This window comes from Stegodyphus dumicola, chromosome 5 (genome assembly GCF_044657685.1).
Source record: "Stegodyphus dumicola isolate Sdum_Otavi_A_Nest chromosome 5, ASM4465768v1".
In the NCBI taxonomy this organism is placed as follows: domain Eukaryota; kingdom Metazoa; phylum Arthropoda; class Arachnida; order Araneae; family Eresidae; genus Stegodyphus; species Stegodyphus dumicola.
In genome coordinates, this window is record NC_140772.1 from 29752438 (window position 1) to 29777471 (window position 25034).

General features: G+C 33.2%; 1 protein-coding gene across 6 annotated transcripts in view; it reads left to right on the plus strand.

The window, feature by feature from the left end:
• Positions 1-25034, plus strand: part of LOC118199919 (uncharacterized) — a 99267-nt gene that overhangs the window by 896 nt on the left and 73337 nt on the right. For 5 of the 6 annotated variants that reach the window (XM_035371796.2, XM_035371798.2, XM_035371799.2 and 2 more), the window contains exons 2-5: positions 9869-9995; positions 18900-19043; positions 21073-21225; positions 22454-23290. In XM_035371796.2, coding sequence (XP_035227687.1) covers positions 9900-9995; positions 18900-19043; positions 21073-21225; positions 22454-23290 — 1230 coding nt within the window. In that variant the 5' untranslated portion in view covers positions 9869-9899. The remainder of the gene's footprint in view (positions 1-9868; positions 9996-18899; positions 19044-21072; positions 21226-22453; positions 23291-25034) is intronic. The other variant, XM_035371800.2, reaches the window with a different exon arrangement.

The following is a 25034-nucleotide window of genomic DNA, read 5'->3' on the forward strand; positions in this document are numbered from 1 at the left end:
GAACAAATTGAAAATATATTTAACAAATCGCGAATATCTTCAAAATTAAATAACATACTGTATTCAGGTAATGATTAATATTAATGTGTTATATTAAAAACTGATTATGACTATTTCAGCTTATTTCCGTGCTTGGTGCAGTTATAAACTTAGAATGCCCTATCTTAAAATCGTCTTATCTTGATTTTTGAATTGATTAATTAAAAAAAAAAAAAAAAAATAAGTGTTTTGAATTCAAATAAGGCTGTATATTAGGAAATGAAAATAATTATTAAAATCTGAAATTTTAAAGTATTTGAAGAAACCGTATATTTTAAAATATTTAGTGTATTAAAAGTGAAAGATTAATTATTTTTGTAGAAAACTGTGTTGATCATTATATATAATAAACATTTGAGGTAAAAAAAAGTGGCGATGATTCTTAATATTTTGCATTTAGGAAAGTTACCATACAAATATAAAAGCTTATTTTGCTAATGTTTTGTTAGCAATGAACAGGCATTATGTGAGTATTGCATTTGAACAAAAGGTGTGACATAACTAATTCCATGAAGTACCAAAGATGTACTCTTTCACATGTACAGAGCTGTCAGTGTATGTAGTATGAATTCTGGTTTCTTATAACTTTTATCAGCTTCTTTTAAATTAGGTAAACTGTAAATTGGTATGTAGTAAACATTTTATTGCTTTAGAGGTTTATAGAAGTTATAGAAAACGGTCTTCTTAAATATTTAAAAAAGAAAAAAAAAAAGGGGGGGGGAGGAGGAGTTTCTAATAATGAATCCAGAAATTTAAAGTTTACTCAGTAATTTGTTGAGGCTGTTTTGAAAGGTAATTTAGAAAGTGTTAAATGAAAATCATATGCAGACACTATTATGCAATAAACGTTATTTTGTTGAAAACTTTATAGTTCATAAATTGTGCCATATTTCCCACATCAATGAAAATGGTTAGTGCTCTCACAGATTTCTGTTTAATTATTGAACATCAGTATTTTTAGTTGTACAATTGTATGTTAATGTATTGTTGTAGATATGGTTTAAAATAAACAAGGCACCAAAAATAATTGTATTATCTTAATGAAAAAAAAAAATTTGTTTATCTGTTCATTACATACATTTATCTGTTCTGGCATTCGTATTTGGAAAAGATCAAAATTCATTAAATTTTTAAAAAGTCTATTATGTTTTATTTGATACTAAAATTAAGATGTTTTTGATAGTCTTGGTTGGGTTAGGGAATAGTTTTTCTTAGAGGAGAATATTTTAATTATTAATACTGATTTTTGATTATATTTTCGGAAATATTGTTACTTTTTGGTCATTATGGAAGGATTCACTTTATGTTGTATAATAATCCAAAATTCTTATTTTCTATAATAATCCAAAAATCATCCTTAAGAATGGAAAGATATGAAAAAAGTAAAATAAGTTTTTATGCAAAATCCCAAAGCAGCCGAAATTCTGGTGTTGTTTTCTTTCATCCCCTAAGGTATGCAATAGCAGGTGCAGCTTCCCCAAGTGCATTTTATCAGTTTATTGCAGACAGCTTGTCCTAAAAGAACTTATTTGTGGTTTCTTGTCTTTATTTGTTAGAAGTAGAAAGGATGTCATTTGAAATCTTCACTCTTCTTTGTGCATTAATTGGGAGGGGAGGAAATTGCTGTGATTGTGGGAAACCATTTTGGGTGCTCGGTATTTTAAGATACAGGTTAGCAAAGACTTCTGTTTTCAAAGAGTTAAATATAGCTGTTCATGGGTTGATTTAAAAAGGTATTCTGCGTAGAAACTTGCATTAAATAGCAATACAGCTTATTCTTTTGTACCACTTAAGTAATTTCCTTTGGAACATAAACATTGATCTCAATGCCACAAGAAAGCAGCTTTTATGAAGTTTGTTAGAACATTTAACATTATCTAAATTTTTTCTTGTACACTGAAACCTGTTTTTATGAGATATTTTATTTATGCGGTATATGAAAATTTCAGTCAAATTGAATCATAATTTGGTTAGAGTTGACTTTAAGGAACCCCTTGTATTATCACAAAGATGTTGTTTCATTTATCACCAAGTTGTTGTTTTGTTTATGGTAACCTGCCTAGTTGAATGTTGTGGAAACCCTATTATAATGTAATCGTTTGCATTATTCTGGGAAATTTTGAATCATGGGATGTTTTGCAAGGGCTTTTGTGGTGTGTTTGTGTTAGGAAGTACATTGCTTGTTTCATTGTTTAGACAGTACAATGGCTGAATATAGTAGGATTAATTTGAAGTTTCTGTACGATTTGTAACGAAAGGGGAAAAGTGCATTAATTTACTGGTGTGTAAATGAAGGTTTACTTAGTATTCATAGTCCGGAACTACGTAGTATATTTTTTACTCTTTATTTTTGTGAATTTCTGTGGCGACGCCAATATACGGATTGTAGTTCAGATAATTTTATAATGCTGTTGAGGAGTTTTTTGTGCCACAGACTGAAGACGAACAAATTTCTAAATAAGGTAAGGAGATATTTGCGTTGTGTAGTGCTAAAATACATAACAGGTTTTTCCTTTTTTGTGTTATTTTATTGTTTGGTTTAAAATGTAGTTTATTGAGATTATGTAATTTTTTTGCCTGTACTGTAGAATTGGGTGCTCCTTTGACTTTTTAAGTGAAAATTTTAAGGACAAACTCAAGGGAGTGTGTAAAGCATAGTTTGTGCAATTTGGGAATTTTTTTTTTTTTTTAAGTAGGTCGATGTGTACTTGGATACCGAATTTGTGCAATTCTTTGACTTGTTATTTTAGCTTGCAAGTTTTGCTCGCTATGTAGCCGCTAAAATCTCCGCTATGTAGGCCAAAATAAAAAGTCAAAGAATTGCACAAACTCGGTATCCATGTACCGCCAAGTTTCGCAAGGGGTACCCTAAAATATACTTTTACCTATACAGTCAAAAGTCGTTAATCCGGACTCGTCGGGACTTCGGCGATTCCGGACTATCGATTTTTCTGGATTATAGATCATCAGTTTAAATCTGGTAAGATGCCATGCAGAAATTACAAAATTAAAAATATGAAACCGTAATTTATGAAATAAAGAACAATTAGGATCTAAAGGGTATCAAAATTTACAAAAAGAAAAAGCTTAATATTTATTTGTTTACTTTATTAAACATTTCTTTCAATGTAAGTTGCTTCGTTTCATGTGATAATACTTTCTCTTAAATTCTATTAAACAGACATAATTTCTTGTTTAGTTACAAAGTTCCGCTGTTCAGTCCTATAATTGCTGTGTTGAGAATACCGACTAATTTGTCAATCGAAAGTTTTCGTTTTCAATAACCTCTGGGTCACTTTCTTCACTATCGAAAGCGAATTATAATGACGAGGAACTTGATTTAAATCATATCGAGATGAAATACTACACTTAGTAAGGAATTATAAGCCAAATAAAATAAAAACATCTGCCCTGAAGATAAGGATAGTGCTGACAGATCAACTTCCAATTCGCAGCGTGAAATTGATAAACAGATTTCGGATTTCAAAACATACTTTCGCTTTGTAGACACAAATTACATATTAGTAAATATATATCGGAAATTCTATTTGACATAATCGAGAGTTCAAGCTTACTTTTATGAAATTGCTCTAACAGTCTGCAAAAAATAATAAGCCGGATCCAATACGAAGATTAAGGAACAACGCAATATGTAACATTAACTGAATTAGATAATTTTAGCTTAGTTTATACCTTCGTTACACATTACACGCGCATGCGCACAAACATATGCGCAGCCGTAAAGGTTTTACGCGCACTCATAAACGCCTGTGCGCAAGCGTGAATGCGACGCATGCGCAGAAAGTTTGTAGCTTTGAGGTCCGGATTATAGATCATTCCGGATTATGGGTGTTTGAATTAACGACTTTTGACTGTAATTTTACAATTATATGACAGCAGATTAAATCTATGCAGGACTCCAACTTTGCCATAAATTGGATAAAGTCATTTTCTTGCCATCGATGCCAATTCTGAAAGAACTTCAAAATTCCAAAAGTAGCTTCAATCTTGTATATTTGGCTATCGTGACAAATACAAATATCTAGTGAAACAACAGTCATCGCAATAACTGATCACTGACTACATGGTAACTGAAAAAAATAAATTCTAAATGAGTGCAAGGTAGTATTTTCGGTTTCTCTGGCACAAATCTCGCCAAGCAGACTTTATTGGCGACAACACACGGTATATACTTGAAACATGTTAACAAATGTTAGTTCAAAGGATTTTTTATTTTGAAGGTATAAACATATTAATATCATTTAAAATTTTGTAAAAAGGCAATGAATAAACACAATAAATTTGTAAAACGATATTAATTTAAGAATTTACTATGCTTTCATGGTACAGCATCCTGATTTGCTAGTTCATATCACGTGACTCCAAGTGATCTCATCTCTGGTAAACTAAGCTACAAAAATCTAATTTTCTCGTTAATTTCAAGTTGTCCAGTTATTAGTTCATTCTACATTAATTTAAAGTTCTATCTTAATATGGAATAGAAGTTTAAATACAAGAATCATTTTTATTCATATGAATAACTTACTCAAAAATTATCTAAAACCACAGTGCTTTACTTCCCTACTGCATTCACATTAGAATTGATGAATTTAACAATTTACTTTGCCTTTTCTGTATTTTCACCTTCGGATGAGTGGTGTGATTGCATCCTAATTCACTTAACTACCGCGAATGGCCGTAGGGCATAAAATTGTAGCTTCAATCTTGTATATCTGGTAAACATTCTAAGCAATTTTATGCCAGTATTGAAAGAAAAAATCTGATAAGAAATGGCTGCGACTTGTTTTGAAAATGAGGTGTAAAAGGTTACCAGCGAGGATATTCAGTTTGGCATCGGTTGTACCATTTTCGGCAACTTTATTGCTTGTGCCGGCAAAACGGAAAAGTACCATATCTTCAAGTGGAGAAAGGGATTTTGAACCAGTTTACCACAAGAAAGTTTGCGTGTTGTCAGACTACGGAGGGCAATGGTTATACGTTTCGAAAAGTTTTGTATGTGTAAAATAAGTACATATGTAAATAAAATATTTTGAAATGTTGGCATGTGTATTTTCTAAATCAGATTCTAAAAGGTTTGGCGAGGTGAGACTTTTTTTATATGGTCCCTAGTCACCCCATAAAAAAAAAAAAAACTTTTTTATAGGTACTCGGGAAGTTTTGTGCAATTTTTTTTTTATGCAGTCCCTATCCACTGCTCAAAAACAAGTTTGAATGTACTTTCCGTACAGGTTAAAGTATTTTTAGCTTCTTTTTCATTCTGAAGAAAAACTATTTCCAAGAAACTAAATCTTGCTGATAATGATGACGAGAGGCCTAACTGTGCATTACTGGATGTTAGAAATTGCTGTATGGCAATGAGGGTTTGAGCAAGTATATTACTATCATGAAGAACCATCGTTTGTCACTTTTCCACAGAATGTTTCATTCTCATGTTCTTCTATATCACTGCAAAATGTGCATTAAATTAAGCATAATGTTTGGCCTACAGGGAAAATTCCTTGTCAGTACTGCTTCATCGTTTTCAAAGAAACCAGTTGAAAATTTGTGCATTTTTGTTCATGATGCCTACTTTTTTCTTTCTCTCCCACAGTTGTTTATATGTACACCAACGACGGATCACCAGTAATTATGCTATACCTCACAATAATCTACTGAGAACTCACACAAGACTTAGAATGTCTTTTTCGTGGCTTTTCAGCCTTCATTAAGTTATTTGTATGCAAACTGTTCATAGATTTAATTTAGAAGTTAAACAACAATAGATATAGATGTTCTATAGATGTTCAGTTCCTCCAGTTTGCTGCATATTTGATGACTACTTGCCAAACCCAGCATATTTGATTAACTGTCTTTGGTACTCTTCCATTATAGGGACTGGATTACGAAGTACAGGTATGTATGGGATGTATACGTTCATGTATGCTTATACATGAACACACATTACATACATTACACACAGTGTACAGGGTTTGTTCGGAAAGTAGTAAGAATGAATTAAAAAAGTCCCTTCTGCAACAACACAGCGTTTCCAGTGACTGCAAATCACTGAAGGCTCCCTGGAATGCTCTTCAGCTTCCTTATTACAGCCTTTTGAATGGCCTAGATCGAGCTGTGGTGCCCTCCTTTTATGATGCTTTTCACTTAGAGAAAGAGGAATACAAGTCTCCTACAAGTCTGAAGTCACATTCATGCAAATGTGACACACTCATATAAGTCTGAAGGAGTGACATCTGGGCTATGGGGTGGCTGGGAGGCTGTGTGATGCCATGTTTGGTCAGGAAGTCCATGGCAGCAAAGGCGAATTGGCTTGGCGCGTTGTCGTGATGGAGCCTCCTTGGTTCAGTGATTGCTGGACAAATGCAGACAACTTTTTTTTTTTTTTTTTTTTTTTTTTTTTTTTTTAGCTTAAGTTAAAAAAGATTTCGCACTTTCACTAAATTTTCTTCACTTTTTGCCGTTGAAGGACGTCCTGACCTATGCTTATCTTCAACTTGCTCTTCTCTCTCCTGAACAGTTTTTTCCACTCAAAAACACTTTATTGACACATGGCATCACTCCCATAAGCAACTCGATCAAGATATCGGTCTCGCTCACGGTTTGACGCAAAACTTCACTGCATGACGCTGCTCTAATAACGAGTTCATTGTGGAGAATTTTGTTGGGGGGGGGGGGGAGAAAAAACATGAAAAATGACGAATAAATTAAAAAGGCAAAGAAAGACATCTATGAACTTTACCAAGAATAAAATTATTCTCAGAACAACTGGAGTATTCAAATCAAGACAGACTGCAGACATTGCAGCTAAGTCTATATCCTCCTCTTCCATTGTTGAATTAGATTTTGAGAACTATTTGGGTAACATTGAAAAAGCTAAGGCAAAGTGCATAAAAATAAAGAACCAAGAGACTTTAGATATAAAAATATACAAACAAGATTTCTACACAGAGCTTGAAGAAATAGAGAAATCTCTTGCAAGACACCTCTTTTAGAATATATACAAAATCTATCCTGAAAAGTTAAAAGAAGTAGGCCTAACGGTAATAGCTCTTCCTCCTACTCAAGTTAGTGTTGAAAGACTATTGTCAGCTTTGAAGTTTATCAAATTAGACCTACGGTCCTTTATCAAAGAAGATCCTGCTGAAGCTATACTGTTTCTTAGAAATTCACTAATGCCAGGTTTTTCATTTCATAATAAATGCTAATTAATATAAATAATCTGCTATGGCATAAATTTTTTTCCCCTGCAGCATATACTATTACTTCTTTTATATGTTAGAAAAAGTAAGCTGTAATGCATGTGTATATATTTACATATACAGTCAAAAGTTGTTAATCTGGACTCGTCGGGACTTCGGCGATTCCGGATTATCGATTTTTCCGGATTATAGATCATCAGTTTAAATCTGGTAAAATGGCATGCAGAAATTATAAAATTAAAAATATGAAACCGTAATTTACGAAATAAAGAACAATTATGATCTAAAGGGTATCAAAATTTACAAAAAAAAAGCTTAATATTTATTTGTTTACTTTATTAAACATTTCTTTCAATGAAACAAGATGACCACTAAAGTTGCTTCGTTTTTTATGTGATAATACATTCTCTTTAATTCTATAAACAGACATAATTTCTTGTTCAGTTACAAAGTTCTGCTGTTTATAATTGCTGTGTCGAGAATACCGACTAATTTGTCAATCGAAATTTTTTCGTTTTCAGTAACCTCTGTCACTTTCTTCGCTATCGGAGAAACGAATTATAATGACGAGGCATTTGATTTAAATCATATCAAAGACGGAGTACATCGAGATGAAATACTACATTGAGTAAGCAATTATAAGCCAAATAAAATAAAAACATCTGCCCTTAAGACAAGGATAGTGCTGATAGATAAACTTCCAATTCATTGCACGCCACCGCAGCGTTAAAGATAAACAAACGTTAAAGTTTAGATAAACAAAGGATATGCCTTTATCCATTTTTTGCAGCAATTTCACTTTTTTTTAATGGACTCCGAAAGGTACTTTCGCTTTGTATATCCTTTACATATTAGTAAATATATATCGGAAATTCTATTTGACATAATCGAAAGTTCAAGCTTACTTTTATAAAATTGCTCTAACAGTCTGCAAAAAATAATAATCCGGATCCAATTCAAAGATTAAGGAACAACGCAATCTGCAACATTAACTGAAATAGATAATTAGATAATTTTAGCTTAGCTTATCCCGTCCGTTATACATTAAACGCGCATTCGTAAACGTATTTTGCGCACGTGCAAATTCGTAGCGGTGAAGGTCTTGCGCGCATGCGTCAATGCGACGCATGTGCAGAAAGTTTGTAGCTCTGAGGTCCGGATTATAGATCATTCCGGATTATGGGTGTCCGAATTAACGACTTTTGACTGTATTTCTTTCTTCATGCCTTTGGTTCGATATTAGATAAAATGGGATATTAGAAATAACAAAATACAATCTCTAATTTCGCAACAAAATCTTAAAACAAATTTTGTGATGAAAGAACATAATATATATCTTTATTTTTATTTTTGTGAATAAGTTCTAAACAGTTTCCACAATTTTGTTGCATCCATGGAATTTAATGTTAGGGTGAGATATCAAGGAGTTGGCACATAACCTTTCTTATGTAATTATTCCTATCAGTGTGTATGTTGTGATCCGTAAGTAGCAAACTTTGGTTCTCAGAATAAACATTAACACAATAATCAAGCAAATTGTATGCCTATAATGAAAGGAATGTATGGTTCAACAAACAACTAGTTTTGTGTTCAGACACTTTTTTCTTCCTGTCATGAGTAAAGGCTGCATAGCCATTTTAGCTTCGAGTCTTATGATTTCTTGAGATCATTATCCAAACACAGCTTACCTGTAGATAACATCTCTTTATAGCGTATTTCTCTCCAAGAAACAAGATGACCACTTATTATTCTCATGGGAGGTCACAAATCTGCAGTCCAAGTATTGTATAAAAAACATTGCACGAGCGTTTTGTATAAAGAAAGTTATCAACAGAAAACAAGCCAATTCGGCCAAAACAAAAAAAGTGCCAAGGTAGGCTTTAATGGAAAATTATCTAACTTGTTTTTATTTCTGTATTCATACTTGGCCATTAAATTTGCTTCCACTCTGCATAGTCTCATACTTTGAAGAATTTTAATGTGAGCTTTGATTTGACCTGTTCAGGGGCGTAGCTAGAGGGGGCCAAGGGGGGGCATCTGTCCCCAGGCGCAGAATCGAAGAGGCGCCAAACTGATATTACGACATTTTAGAATTAAACGTTTTCCATCCTTGGCAAGCAGTAGAGGGCACGAAATCTTCAGTTGTCCCTGGGCGCTGAAAACCCTAGCTACGACTCTGGACCTGTTATTTATACAGTGCTTCATTTAATTTTGTGAAGGCATTATAGTTTTTTTTTTTCAAGTTTTACAGTCAGTTTCTTTAAAAACATTTTTTAAAATTTTAGAGCATAAAGCAGAAGTTTCTGTCTGTGGGAATTCAGGTTTGTGATATTTTCAGTGCTGCTATCCAAATTAAATATTTTCTCATAACAAGAATGTTCTCCACAAAAAGGGAATGGCTTTTTATTAGCTGTAAAATTGTATTCTTTGGGGATTTTAATAGGACATATATTCATGCTATAGAACTACATTTCCCTCCAAGTATGCCTGTTGGATATAATCCTCCCCCTTTTTTTAGTACAGGCATGCAAATGTAAAAATAAGGTAAAATTTAAGTTTTTTCTTCCGCTGAAAAGCATATGTATGATTTTTTATGTTTTCCCTTTTTTCAGCATATGGTGTCAATACTTGGATTTGGTTTAGATGGCATCCAACTCTCCTGAGCCATCTTCATCATCAGAAACCACACACCATGTTACTGAGGAAATACTCTCTAGAGAAGTGCGGTCTTTTTGTGACGTAAGAGTAATATTTATTTTCAAATCAAAATAATTATAATGCTAATTAAAATTATTTTAGCCTATTTTCTTTATTCAGTATGATGAAGGAAATGCATTAAGCAGTTTTTTATGCACATACTCAGAATGTGGGATAGAAAAGTGTATACTTTAATAGTGCATAAAATTATGAGTGATCACATTGAGTTTTAATTATTTTATGATTGACTACATAAAATAATTAAAACTTGTATTGAAGATTTGTAATATGTTTGGGAATTGGGAAATTTTTGTATGCTTCTCATTTAGTGCATATGATGTATGCACTAAATGAGCACAGTGTGGCTTTACGTCCCTTAAATATTATGCACTTGCAATAAAGTATGGGTTTTTATTTGAAATACAATTGTGTAATGAAAAAAAAAAAAAAAAATTAAAGATTTTCTTTTAGTCAGTAATTTAAATTCTTAAATTAAAATAATGTTTGTAATAATTTAATCAATTTCAAACTGTCCGTGATGCACCAAGTGCTAGAATAATAAAAGAAAATGGCAAATAATTTTGTTTCTGCCAATTATTACTATTATCATGATATTCTTAGAGCAGATAATAGGCATTTCTGTAGTCCTAAAGACAAAGACAAAGGTGATATAAACAAACAAAAAATAATGCACTCTATTTTTTTCTATGTTTATTTTTTATTTCAGGCAATTTTTCCTTACAGTCCTGAGTTTGCATCCATCAGCGGCCGAGGAGTAAAACCAGTGATCAATGGTAGTTCGACCCTGCTTTTCAAATCCTGGCAGTGGGCCGGCTACATTAGAATGTTTGTTTTCCTGTGTGTAACATAAATGCAAGCCAGTTTCCCTTCGAAAGTCTTGCATGGAGACATCTCTTCTGGTAGACGAATAAACTTTGAATGTTTTGCATTAATCTAAGTAATCCAATCCTTCTAAGCAGTTCCCTTGCTTTTAGTAGTTGGAATCAAATATTTCTGAAGATTTGCTATACTTTGTAGGGTACTAGCTTTTTTCAGCATTCTAATAGCTTAAGTAAGTGTTGAAGAAACCTCTTTGAGGAAGGAAAAACAGTTTCCACACTAGGCATTTTCAGTTTTGGAAAGAATATGAAGTGTAATGGATTCATTTCTAGTCTTTTTGGAGTATGAGATAAAATTTCTGAAATTTCATTAGATCTTTCTCAGTCTTCTTGTATAAATATTATAAAGCAGTCTCATGATAATTCCTTATTAATTTTAGTCAGAAAACATAATTTATTTCAATTATTCATTGTGCATGTCAACATTTTTGGGATTGCCAAAAGAATGGACTTCTTCATTGGGTTGACATCAATTTCAGCTGTGATTCAACATATGTAGTTCATGTTTCATCAATAGTGACCATTGGATAAATAGTGATTATTGGATATAGAAATCTTTCACCTTCATCATTAAATTTTCATTTCAATAAAGTTACAACTACCAGTGAGCAATATATCGAGCACAAACTTCTCTTTTCTACAAAGTTTCTGTCAAAATATGATACAGTGATGATGTTGAAATTTCTGTTTGGTTTTCTTTTCTGTTAGCGTGTGATATTCCTTTGAATACAATATTTTCAGCAGCATATAAGCTTAATTTTTGCTTCTAATTTAAAAAGAAAAGTTCTCAAGGTTAAGCCACAGATAACTCGTGTACCATCTTTATATATAGTTTGTTCTGGAGGTGTGAAAGGAGCTAAAATGAAAGCAGTGAGCCACACACTGAGAAAAAAGTTTTGCTATCAGCAGAAGAAACATGTTTCTGTATTAAGCACTTCTTACTTACTGTCACTGCCACTAGAGTAGTTGCCTGCACCACTTGTATTACTGCTGCTGGTACTGATATTCCACAGCATGTCATCCTCAGGATCATCTAGAGAAGGGTTATTCAAACTGTAGGTCACAACCCCCAAACAGGGTCGCAAAAATCGGAATTAATGAATATAACGAAGTAGTGATGCTGTGATTGGGGTCGTATAACTGCTTCTTGGAGTCATTTTCACATTTGTGGTGTTGATTTGGTATAACGTTTGAATACCAAAAATCATTGGATATTCCACACTTCCAAAAGCCTGGCAGGTATTTTACGCAGCCTTGTGTGTGCTTTGTATACAGTTTTTTTCCTTAACATAATGCTTGGTGGCAGTTTTCTTCCATCTGGCAGAAAAAGTATCATAACTGTATATTGCTGCTTTCATCACCTGCAGTCTTGATTCTTACTCCATGTGAGCTTCTTGGTGCAATTGTTTAAGCATAAACATGTCCCAGTAAATGGGCGTTTGACCTGTGTTACTGATTTCTGACGATGTATACACACATTAGCTTGTTGCTTGCGAATAATTTATTTCTGAAATTTCAAAATTTCCTTGTCAAAGTCTGCCATGAGACGTTGTGCAGCTGTTGTCCTGTGATGCAATGTTGCCAGATTGTGCGATTTTTTTCCAAATTTGCTACTTTTGACGAATTATTGCCACTAAAATTTATGTATATGCGATTTTGCAAAAATTTTGTTACTCTATCATTTCCTTGTGCTACTTTTGGAAACTTTAAAAATTTTTAATATATCATTAAATGCTTATGTGTTAAAATAGTATATCAACCAAAATTAGTTTATAAAATAAATAAATAAATTAGGCTTAAATCGATGTTGAGATAATTAAAATCTAATTAAATTAAATATGTCAATCGAGCAGAACGCAAAATTCATTAAAAAGTATTAACAATTAAAGCAAAAAATAATGAATTAGAAAAAGAAACCGCTAACTCAAAAAAAAAAAAAAAAAAAAACACACAAAAATGCTAACAACCCAAACTTGAGGAAGCACTTAACAATGATTAACAAATCAATTTTAAATTAAAAATCTAAATTAACTGTGAATTAATTAAAAGTAAAAAAAGAATGTTTGAACAATGTATAATTAATACTATAGTTTTAAAATTTTTGTCAAAAATAAGGTATGTAATTAAAATGATCAAGAACAGAATTACAGTTGGTAGGTATCTTATGAAAACAATGGAGATTGAATTAGTGATGATATGAGAGGTCATATGAACATATATAACTACGATGTCACCAAAGTTATGCGATACCTGGCGTCATATACTACTTTTTTGCGACTTTTAGATTGTTGTTCTGTTACTTTAGTTGAAAAATTACTAGCAACACTGCTGTGACATAGTGGCAGACCATTCTTATGCATAAAATGAAATTCTGCACTTGCTTGAAATTGACGGCTTATCTTCATTCAACCACCTTCATGAGCTTAAGAAGTGTACCATATCAACAATTACAGTGACATGTTGTTGCTCAGTTCCCTTTTTCCCTCAGATAATTAGATGACTTGCACTTTAAAATTTGCTTCATATATTAAATTGTTTGCCTGACATTTTCTTTGAAATATTTGCAAACACAACTAGTACAATTCTGTGTAACATTCACCCAACAATAATAGATTTTGTACTCTAGTTAACTTCTTCACCGTCTTACAAAACTTAAATATTTGCTTCTTTCCCCACTTCAAGTATAAGCTTTTTGCGTGTGAAACTGAGAATTAACTGAGAATAAGCCTTAAGAAATGTGCCTCCCCCTGAACTGTGAAGACCTGTTTAGATTAACTGCAAAGACCTATTTAGATATTCACACCAAGTCAACTTGAACTGCTTTTTTTGTCATACTCAGTGTTGAAGGACGTCCATCACCATACCCAGGAGAAGAAATTCTTTTGTGTTTTTTAGTCTTTTCATTTGAAAATTAACAGAGATGATCCCCTAACGGCATGCTTTCAGATGAGCAGTAGTTCCCATTGCAATGCAATCTGAAATGGGTGGAAGTGCGTTCCTATTTCCTGTTTTTGTGAATGAACTTTGTTTTGTGTGATACTGGTAGAATCTCTGTCTGGAGAGAGTGTGACCAATTATGCCATAAATTCCTCTTTTCATTTTCACTGTGTTCTGAGAAGTGGAAAACATGAAGCAAACAAGTCTCTTTAGGGAGGGGTCTAATGATCCAAGTGACATTTAACCCTGACAAGTGTATCTAATTGCAGGCACCTAAGAATACTTTTTAAATAGATGAGTCTCTCTTTGAGGAAATAGAAGTGGTTAAATACATGCTGCTATGTTGCTACATATTTGTATGTACTTATTTCTAATCTTTCACATGTATAAGTCCTGCCTCTGATTTTCATCTGCTTTATTCTGGAAAAAGAATGTCCCTTCTACATGTGAGAATATGGTAGTGTTTTGTAGTCGTCTTCCTTTTATGTCTGTTAAATATGTAAATCTCATCTGTCATCTGTTGATATTGTTACAGATTTGGTATTTAAATAGCTTATGTTACTTGAATTGTAAATTAAATGGTTTTATTTTCCGCGCAGTGCAGCGCGTGACAAATACTATAAGAAAGCTAAGCCGGAAAATTGAAAATACAAGAGCGCGTGCATGTAACATTTAATAAATATATCTCTTTTTGATTTTGAGAAAGTACTAGAAAATTCTCGCGTGCAGTTTTAAAATCTTATAAAAGGAGGAAAACCTCTCAGTTTGTAGTAGTTACTTAGTTTGTTGTTGTTTGGAAAACTGCTCTTGTTGACTGTAGCGAATTCGCGGATTAGCTTTGTCTAGCTGTTTTGAATTAAGTTCTCTTGAACGTTTGAGTAGTTAAAAGATAACTACTGTGAGATATTGTAATACTGCACGAATATTTTAGGAATTTAAGCATCTTTTGTTGTGATAATAATAAATTTTGTTGATTTTACATCGGTCTTGTGCATTCATTTCATAACGAACCCGTACGCACGCAACAATTTTTGGTGTCAGAAGTGGGATTTGAATGCCAATTACAAGAGCGATGGAAGAACAGATGAGGCAGTTGATGACTGCATTTGCTGCATTCCAAGCAGAGTTGAAATTGGGCCAAGAATCCGTTAAGGAAGAAATGAAATTGGGCCAGGAATCCGTTAAGGAAGAAATGAAATTGGGACGTGAAATTGTTAAAGAAAAGATGAATGTTGTTCAGGAATCTTTTAAGGCAGAGATGAAAGCTGTTAAAGAGGAAGTGAAAATAGGGCAAGAGGAAATAAAAAATGATATTACTTGTATAATAGAAAACAAATTTGAGGCTATAGCGACAGCAGGGAGCAATTCGGATAGTTTTAAATTTTTATCGATGCCTACTCGTCCCTCTCTGAAACTATCTACATATGATGGGAAGACCTCTGGGACACAATTATCTATCCTTGCAGATGCGAATGGATGGAATTCCCAAACTAAGGCCTGTCATCTTGCCGCTTCTCTGAGAGCAGACGCAGCGGATATCTTGCAGACGCTTTCAGAAAACCAAAGACTTGACTTTGAAGCTCTATCCGGCGCATTGGAGCAGCTCTTTGGCGAGAAATGTTTAAAAGACTACAGCAGGCTTCAATTAAAATCCCATCAACAGAAGCCCACTGAATCACTCCAGGAACTCGCCACAGATGTTGAAAGGCTGTCCCATCTTGCCTTTTTGGAGTGCCCGACAGAAACAAGGGAAATCCTGTCTCTGCAATACTTCATCGACGGCATCCAGGATCCTGAAATACAGAAAGCTATACGAATGGCGGATGTGAAGGATATAAAAAGTGCTCTGTTGTACGCCATGAAATTCGAGGCAGCCCAGCAAGCAACTAGTATAGATCGCTACCCAGTGCTATGCGAGACCACGAGCCAGTGGATCAACTGATGGCTTGTTTAGATGATTTAGCTAGAGAAGTCAATGCTTTGATACGGAGTAGGAGTGAGAACAAATTGGCTCTAAGGTATTGAAGATGTGGTTCTGAAGAAAACCCGGAGGTACGGAAAATAAAACAGATGATTTTACGAGACTTGTCAGTGGCTTCAGACGGAACAGAAGTGCAAAGAAACCAGTTCTGAAGTGCTGGAACTCCGGTGTTGAAGGCCACGCTTGAAGGAACTGGAGAACACCCCAAAGCACAGAAAATATGACAAACGAGTTGAACAGACAATTAAATGCCATCGGACGAAAAAGGAGTGACAAGAAACAAAAGTGCTGGAACTGTGGAGCTGAAGGCCATGTGCGAAGGAACTGCAGAACCACCCCGGAGCATGGAAATTGAGACCATTTCTCAGCAACGATGCATGAAACAAATTAATGACCATATCAAGGAACGGAGGTTGCCAGATAATGAAAAACCTTGTTTTAAAGCACTCAAGATTTGTAGAGTGAGTGGCAACAGTAACGGACTGTCCATCAATGGGCATATCGATGGAATTCCTTGCAATATGATCATTGACACAGGAGCTAATGTTACCATCATTAGGAAAGATTTAGCTGAACAGTTTAAAGATAAATTTATTTGGACGCCATCCTGTGTTACTCTTCAGACTGCGTCTGGTGATAAGATTGCCATCCTGTGTTACTCTTCAGACTGCGTCTGGTGATAAGATTGCCATCCTGTGTTACTCTTCAGACTGCGTCTGGTGGTAAGATCGACATAGCTGGGAAGTTAAACTTGAGCATTACGTTTGGAAGTGCTGCTTACCATCATACAGTTTATGTGGCGGATATTACAGATCCATGCATACTCGGATTGGACTTTTTAAGGAAATACAATTTCTTCTTTGACTTCAAAAACAACAAATTGCTTTCAGCATCTGAAGACATGACTATTCATCCTTAAAAGGGATCTTCGCCTGGAAATGTCGACACCTTGTCCGAAAGTCCCAGCTCAGGAAGCTGCCGAAATCATACTAGGGGCGAAAAGAAATGCAAGACTACCAGCTATTCTCCATCCCAGATGCTCTTCGGTCGAGACCTTCGTCTGCCTTGTGACCGCCTGTTTAATAGCCATACGGATGCGCCTTCATTGCCTGAGGAACACATCCAAGATGTCAAGGCCCGTTTTGAAGTGATGCACCGTTCTGCGCGAAAGCGAGTGAACTTGGCGACGGAGAAAGTGAAGTCCAGATACAACACGAGAGCTACTGGACATAGTAGATCCAACAAAGGAGACAAGGTGTGGTTGTGGAACCCGATTCGATGAAAAGGAGTCAGGCCTAAATTACAGTCACCTTGGGAATGTCACCACACAATCCTAAACAGGCTGAATGACGTCGTGGTTCAGATCCGTCGGAACTCTAAACATAAAATCGTTCATTGCGACAGGTTAGCTCATTACTATGGCCATAGTACGTAATGTAAATAATTGTAAATAGTGTAAGACCATGGTCCTTTTTGTTTCTAAATGTGTATTTAGTATTTGATTTGTATTTTGTATTTGATAGCATTTGATTTGTTTTACTTATTGCATTTATTGTTCATGTTGTTTATTATTGTAATGTAATGCTTATTATTGCATTCATGCCACAGTTGTAAGTTTGGCTTCCTGTCCAGGGATTGTACTGCCCGGGACGTGCAGTCCTTGGGAAGGGGGCAGTGTTACGGATTTGGTATTTAAATAGCTTATGTTAGTTGAATTGTAAATTAAATGGTTTTATTTCCCGTGCAGTGCAGTGCGTGACGAATATTAAAAGAAAGCTAAGCCAGAAAATTGAAAATACAAGAGCGCGTGCATGTAACATTTAATAAATATCTCTCTTTGATTTCGAGAAAGTACTAGAAAATTCTCTCGCACGATTTTGAAATCTTATAAAAGGAGGAAAACCTCTCAGTTCATAGTAGTTACTTAGTTTGTTGTTGTTTAGAAAACTGCTCTTGTTGACTGTAGCGAATTCGCGGATTAGCTTTCTCTAGCTGTTTTAAATTAAGTTCTCTTGAACGTTTGAGTAGTTAAAAGATAACTACTGTGAGATTTGAGTAGTTAAAAGATACTGTGAGATATTAGATCACTTCTTGTTCAAAGTATCATAACATAAGAGTTGTACTTTCAGCAACCATTCACAACAGAAAATATCCGAGGATGGTTTCAGCAATTTTTAAAGAGTAAAATACTTCAATGGAAGCAACAAACTCTTATTGACAATCTTATACTAGGACTTCCTCAAATCAGTATAATCTTCTCTCAGCTCCAAATGTAATTCAGAAATTGTATGTTTAAATTATATCAGCACTTTCAAAACTATTTCAATACAGTATCTAGTTATATTTACAGATTGTTATAACAAGTCTCTGCATTCTTATATAAATTTTTTAAAAATATGTTCTGTAAATATTCTAAAAACACAAAAGTCATTGATATTCTAACTTCTGCAAAATTTGTAAAGCACAATGAATTTTTAAATAACTGTGGCTTCCACCTAATGAGCATAAAAACTTATAGTATACTTGGCAATACAGCAGCTCATTTCGTGGTGACCTGTAAATAGGGGTAAGTGGTCATATTTTTTATAAATTAAGGTAAATATTTGTTAGCATTTGTTCTGTATTTTAAAAGTTTTATATTTAATGATATTAAAGTCATATTTAAGCGTATAGTTGTTTTACTGTGATTAAATTTTTTAAATTTCATTTATTTTATTTATAACTTGCAAATACCTCCACAGTATTATTAGTAATAGTATAGTTGTAACTGTGTAGTAGTAATGGTAAAATTGAAGGTATCAGATCTAAAAATTTGTAGTGAGAAATTTGGTCAAATGTATTTTTTTAAATTTTGTCTTGGAACTTCAAACCAGATTAAAGTTCTGGAATTATTCCTTTTGTTAAAACATTTAAAAAGTAAAGTATCTGAATAATCAGAAGAAAGAACTTGCAATATTTGAGTGACATTTTTTCTCTGAAATTGATTGTTTTTAAGAAACAGTTTTAAAAGCTCTTGCCTTCAATCTTTCTGAGATCTGTTTAGCATAGATTTTGTGCAAAAATTAAGGGAATTAGCTTCTGTACTCATAGATGATTTTTTTTTTTTTTTTTTTTTTTTTGTTGTTTAAGGTGAATTATGTCAGTGATGATAATGGTATTGGATTTCAAGGGGAAAATTTTGTGAATCATTTTAAGTCTGAAGCTTTACCTCCTGGTGTCAGTTATGGGCAATTCACCATCGATCCCTGCAGTTCTTCGGGTACTTATGCACAGGTAATGTTTTTAAAGATTTTGGTGTGATTTCTTTGTGCTTGTTTGTAATCATGTGAAATTTTTTGTAAGTTTGTGTGTATTTTAATTTAATAAAAATTTTCATTTTACTTTTAGTGAATTTTTGTTGTTCATTCTTAATTATGTAATAAAAAACCAAAAATGTGCATAACTTGGGAAGAGAGGAAATATGGATTTTGTAATTTTGAGAACTTCAGATCATAAATGAAAAATCATTAGATTTAGACTAAAAAAAAGAATAAATAAAAACAAATTTAAAAAAAGCACATACAATGCAATTAATTCTTTTAACGTTTTTATAGCGAAATTTACATTAAAGATATTATAATTAGATTCAAGTAAAGATAAAAGGAATATAAAAATTATTTTTTTACATTTTTTGTCTATTTACAGTTTGTGTAAAAGTTTTGGATGTTTTAATTAAAAACTCCCTCAAATAACAGTAATTATTTCTTGATCATTTACACAGTTTTGTTGATCTTAACACATTTTTTCATTATTACGTGTAAGAAAATTGTGTTTATGCTTTTATTTAATACTTGCCATTCTGATATGACTAAAGGGTACTATTTTTAGTTCTTAGTTGTTAATAAAACTTGGAGATTTTAGTACTTTTCCAATAAAAGTGTAGTAGTCATTTTCATTGTTAATGTTGGCACAATATGTAGTCTGAACTAGTAATGGCAACTTTAACTGTGCATTCAGAGTGCATTCCAGTATGAAAAATAATTGTGATTATTTAAACACTTTTACTGTGGAATATTCTTTTTCCTGAAAGAGTCTAGTGATGGTTTCTTCATCATTCAACAATTGCCAAACTGTAAAATTCACATTAATTACTTTGTCAGAAGTCTCACATGAAAAATAATTATGAATCAAACATATTCCATTTTTTTAATTGTTTGCAATATAAGACTGCTATGTTTGGCAAGCTTATGCACAATCTGATTACTACACTGTGAATGGAAGATTACCAAAATTATGTTTGCAAAAATCTAGCTTGATTATCATTATCCAGCAGCCATGTCAGCCACACAATCCCACTACAGCCCCCCTTCTCTAAAAAAAGTACAAACCCCACCAGAGGTGAAGATGGGCTATGCACTCTGTACCGGCTCCTAGCAAAGTTAAAAAGAGACAAAACTCGGGAAAAATTCTTTAATATTAGACTAACTAAACCCTGCCAAAGTAGGTTACTGCTGTATGCTAGTTTCCTGCTAATGAATGCAAAAGAGGGGCAGAAATTTAAATGTTAGAAAAATGAAGGATTAGCGCTGGATGCAAGTGTTAGATTGTCCCAGCATGCTATTATAACTCAACCATAACTAGGCACATCTCCAGAAATGTGATCGTAATTTGTAAATCTTCGACTATAAATACAAGTTTTGTAACTTTAGCCATGATTTTTTTTAGCAAGTGTTATAAAAACAATAATCAATGGAATATTATAGCTTATTTCAACTCTGAATGTGGAAATTTGTTTTCAGTAATTTGTAGATGTTGCCAACAATTGCCAAAACCATCCACCTTTCACTGTTGTTATCTGAGAAACAGTGTAAAAATCTGTCAAATTCTGCTGTGCCACCTATCATATTTGTATTATCCACTTTTCACTGTTGTTATCTGAGAAGTTTAAAATCTTTCAAATTCTGCTGTGCCATTTAGCATATTTGTACTTCATAGTCTTAAGTGATAATTCAGGATTTGGACTCGTATCCATTGGCCTGGTAATTTCCCCCACTGACCATGTTGTAGACTAGGGTCATCTGTGAGATTTTTATGTATTATTAGCTGAATTTGTTAAAAACATAGTATATTTATTTAAGACTGAAATAATACTAGCTTTTCTACTTCATAACAACTAATTTTTTCCAGAAAGTGTATAAATGAGTCTGAAAAATCATATTTTTAATAGTTCACTGAACTATCCATTCTCTTTTCTTTTACTCATCTTAAATATGCAGAAAAATCTAGATATTTATAATTCACTTTCAAGTAATTTTTTGTTTAGGTTACTTTGCCATCATATTCCTCCGTAAGTCGTGTTTCTACAACTAATCAAAATGATTTTGAGACAGCTGAGCCTGAAGCTTCACATGGTCAGGAATCATTTGTATCTGATAATGAGAGCAAAAGGGCAGCACTGCAGATACCTGTTTCTCAGGTAAAATAATATTGTATTTCATTTTATACATGATTTTATTTTATATGGGGTACTTCAAAAAATAGAACCCGAGGGAGTAAAACTCAGGGTCAGCTTCTAGCACTTTTACAGCTATGTGGATAATGATGGGCTGTTTAAAAATTTAATGAAAGTTTCTTGAATAAGGGTTACTTACTGGGCTTATTTTTGCTACTGCCTATTTTCATCCATAAAATCATTTTAACAATTCAAAATATTTCATATTTATTAATAAAAGGTATTTGATTTAGGGTTTCTTTTTACTAGTAAGAAAAATAATTTGAATTATTATTTAAAAGTAACATATTTGAGAGGAGCAAAGGCAGATTTGTGAACCTGTAAAATAACTGTTAATGCAGGTAAGATGATAGAAATATGTGGTGAATAAATCCAGAGCTTGGAATCTGTATTAATTTTTTTAATATTCGTTCAGTCACAGAGGTAAGCTGTGTGCAAAGACAATTACACAAAAGCTGTTCATCGAGTTAATAACCTTTGCAATGCTTTATCTTACAGAGCCTTTGTTGGTGGTCTTGAAAAGGACTGAATTGGGTTTAGTTACTTAAGCAAAGATGTGAGTTCTTTCTGCTAAAGGAGAGATCTGCCTTAATGGAGGAAGTTTTTCTGTAGTAATTTTATTTGTTATGCTTTCAAAAAACCATTAAAACTGCCTGAGGCAAACCATTCAGCTTGAAAGAAAAAACTATGACAAACTGTTAGTATATTATGGCTTTAAGCATCAAACACTTATCAATAGCAATAAAATGATTTGTATTTATAGCACGTAGAAGAAAAGCCATGGAATCATGCATGCCTGCCTTGCACCATGAACTTAAAATCTTTGATACACAGTTAACTGGTATTTAATACACATTTGCTGTCTAGCAAATTTGTAATAAAATATACCATCTAATATTTTTTCTTTTTAATCTTTCTAGTTTGTAATGCTTTTATTGGGATACTTATTTAATTCTGTGAATCCCCCTTTTTACTTACGGAGCCTTTGTTTTTAATAAAAAAAAAAAAAAAAAAAAAAAAAAAGGATAAACACTTTTAATATGGTTGTAACTCATCTTTTCCTTTGATAATTTTGTTTTTGTAGATACTATTTGTTTAAGTGCATTCAGTGTTAATAAAGTTTGATTTTTATTCATTCTGAACGGTAATTATTTTTTTTACATTAAAATTCCCTTTTTTCTTTCCCATTCAGATGCTGCATACACATCATCCAGCAGATGCAGTTCCATCTAATGATACATCTGCTACAGTTTCAGGGAATGTCATGTCTCTGCATGAAGATTCTGTAGATTCTCACCATTCTCAAGTACAAGAAGCTGAAGATGCACTGGAAAGGGTTTCTTTAAATATTGACCCTTTAAACTTACAACAAGTCTCCGTTGTCCATCATGGGCTTCCTAATTTGGGAGGCCTTCCCATCATACTTGATAGAAGCAGCATTGCTGCATTAATTGCTTCATCCCGAGGCGATTCATCCTTCACTCTCGATGTTTCAAACCTTCCACGTACTTTATTATCTAGTCAAGGTATTACTCAGCGAGCAGTTGTAACTGCTGAACAGCCTCAGTTTCTGTCTAATGATGCATCTATTCCAAGTATGTCCCCTAATATGTTACCTCCAATACTGTCGCAGAAAGATATCCTTTCATCCATGATAGCCAGTTCCTCTACCTCAACATCATCTACTAGTTCTGTAGTAGGAAATTCCTTCCCTATAAGCCACAAACAAATGCTTACTCAGAAATATGCTGCTGAAATGCTTGGGCCAGCAACATCTGCAACTCTAATCGGTGATCTTAGAGATCAGCAGCTTATTGAAAATATGAGTGATAGGACTTCATCTTCATATGTTGTTGCCTCAAGTGCAAGTTCATTGATTGATTCCAGTGCTATTGCTGTTTATGATGACCAGTCATCATCTCTAGCATCAACTTCAGTAAGCCAGTGTTTGCCTTTGGATGTGTATGCAATTGACAGAACTGTAGCCTTGGTGACTAGCTCAAGGGATAGTCCTGAAAATGTTATGAATGTAAGAAAAATTTGGATATCTCTTAAAATTTAAGCTTTTCTGTAATATAAATGCAATTTGTAGTTGTACATGTAGATTTTCAGTGATTGAAATACAGAGAATTGACCATGTAACCTTCCTTCAAACAGGAGATAATTTTATCTCCTTATACATTTTAAATAAACAATTTAAGGCATTTGTGAACTAAAATACAAGAAAGCATTTTAATGAACGTAAAAATATATTAGTATACAGTAAAATATATGGAGCTTGCAGGCACAAAGTAAAAAAGCATTACATATGGTTATTTTTGTCCAGAAATTAAATATTGTACGATGGTGATTTAGTCAGGTGACAGTACATTTTGTTGTGTACTGTAAGCCTGTCTCAAGCTACTGAAGATAAATTTTCTTTTCCAGTTCAAAATCTAAGTTAAAATATTTTTTACTTTTAGCAGTGTCAAACTAATATATTGAGCATGTCTATATTTAATACTAAATATGAGTCCCATATTCTTAGTATATGTTGATTTTTTGAAATTTTTGACTAATATCAGAAATTGATTTTGGAGGTTTGTTTGGAAAAGTTGTGCAGTACTGGCTGCAAAAATAAATAACAAGTAATAACCATGAAATTGTTTCATGAAAAAAAAAAAAAAAACCACGGTTTTTCCTGAATCATGAAAAACGAGCCTAACGTCTCTTATTAGTTTCAAAATTATTCAGTAAAAATTGTTGTTTTGCATGCAAAATTCTGTTATGCTCTGCTCTTCATTTCCCTCAGTTTTACTATCTCATTAGATTGTGCATTATCTTGAAGGATTCGCAAGCTTTAAATTGCTATGTCTTTTAAATGAGAATGTGAAATGTATCGTATTTCCAGTTCTAATTGTTTATACAATTCTTACCATGACTGAAGTAGTCTAAAGGATTGAATATGATTTACATTGCATACATTCCCAATTTCTGTGCACATCATCCTTCATATTACATGAACATATATATGTCTTTCTCATTTCTAGATCAAATACTGAAAGCTACTTTTTTTATACACAGGTTTTACATTGAAAATATTTGAAAGATTTGGTTTTTTTTTTTTTTTTTTTTTTTTTTTTTTTTAATATTGTAATATGCTTCTTGTTTGCTTAGAAAACATTTTATGTATTCTGTCGGATTTTAATTAAAGTTTCCAATCATCACAAAGATTGTTTGCGCAAACAGTTCATGTTGGCGTGTTTAATCATATTTTGTCAAATGCTTTTTGCCATTTGAAAGAAAGAGACTTGCTTTGTGAAATTTATATAAAAAAAAAAAAAAAAAAAAAATATCATTAAGTACAAGGTGTTTGAAATAGAACTATCATGCTACCAGATAAGAACCATCATTTACATCCAGGTGTGTTGCAAAAAGTCAGCTATAGAACGTCACCAAATCGTGTACAGCTTCAGGTACTGATGTCGTATCATATGACACTGTGAAGGTTTGGAACCGAAAGTTCAAAAACAAGGACTATGACATTCAAGAAGCAGAGTTCTCTGGTCAGCCTACTAATGTTGATGAGGTCTGTCTGTGAGAACTTGTGGAAGAAGCTCAGTATGCAACCACTCGAAAACTTGCTAAGGAGTTAGACGATAGTGTTAGATCCTAATGACGAAGATTTTGAAAATGAAGATATTTACATTCTGATTGATTTGGCATGAGATTTGAGACTATCCAAAAAAGATTCAGAGCTGTTAGCATCAAGACTGCATGAGAAAACTTGCTTG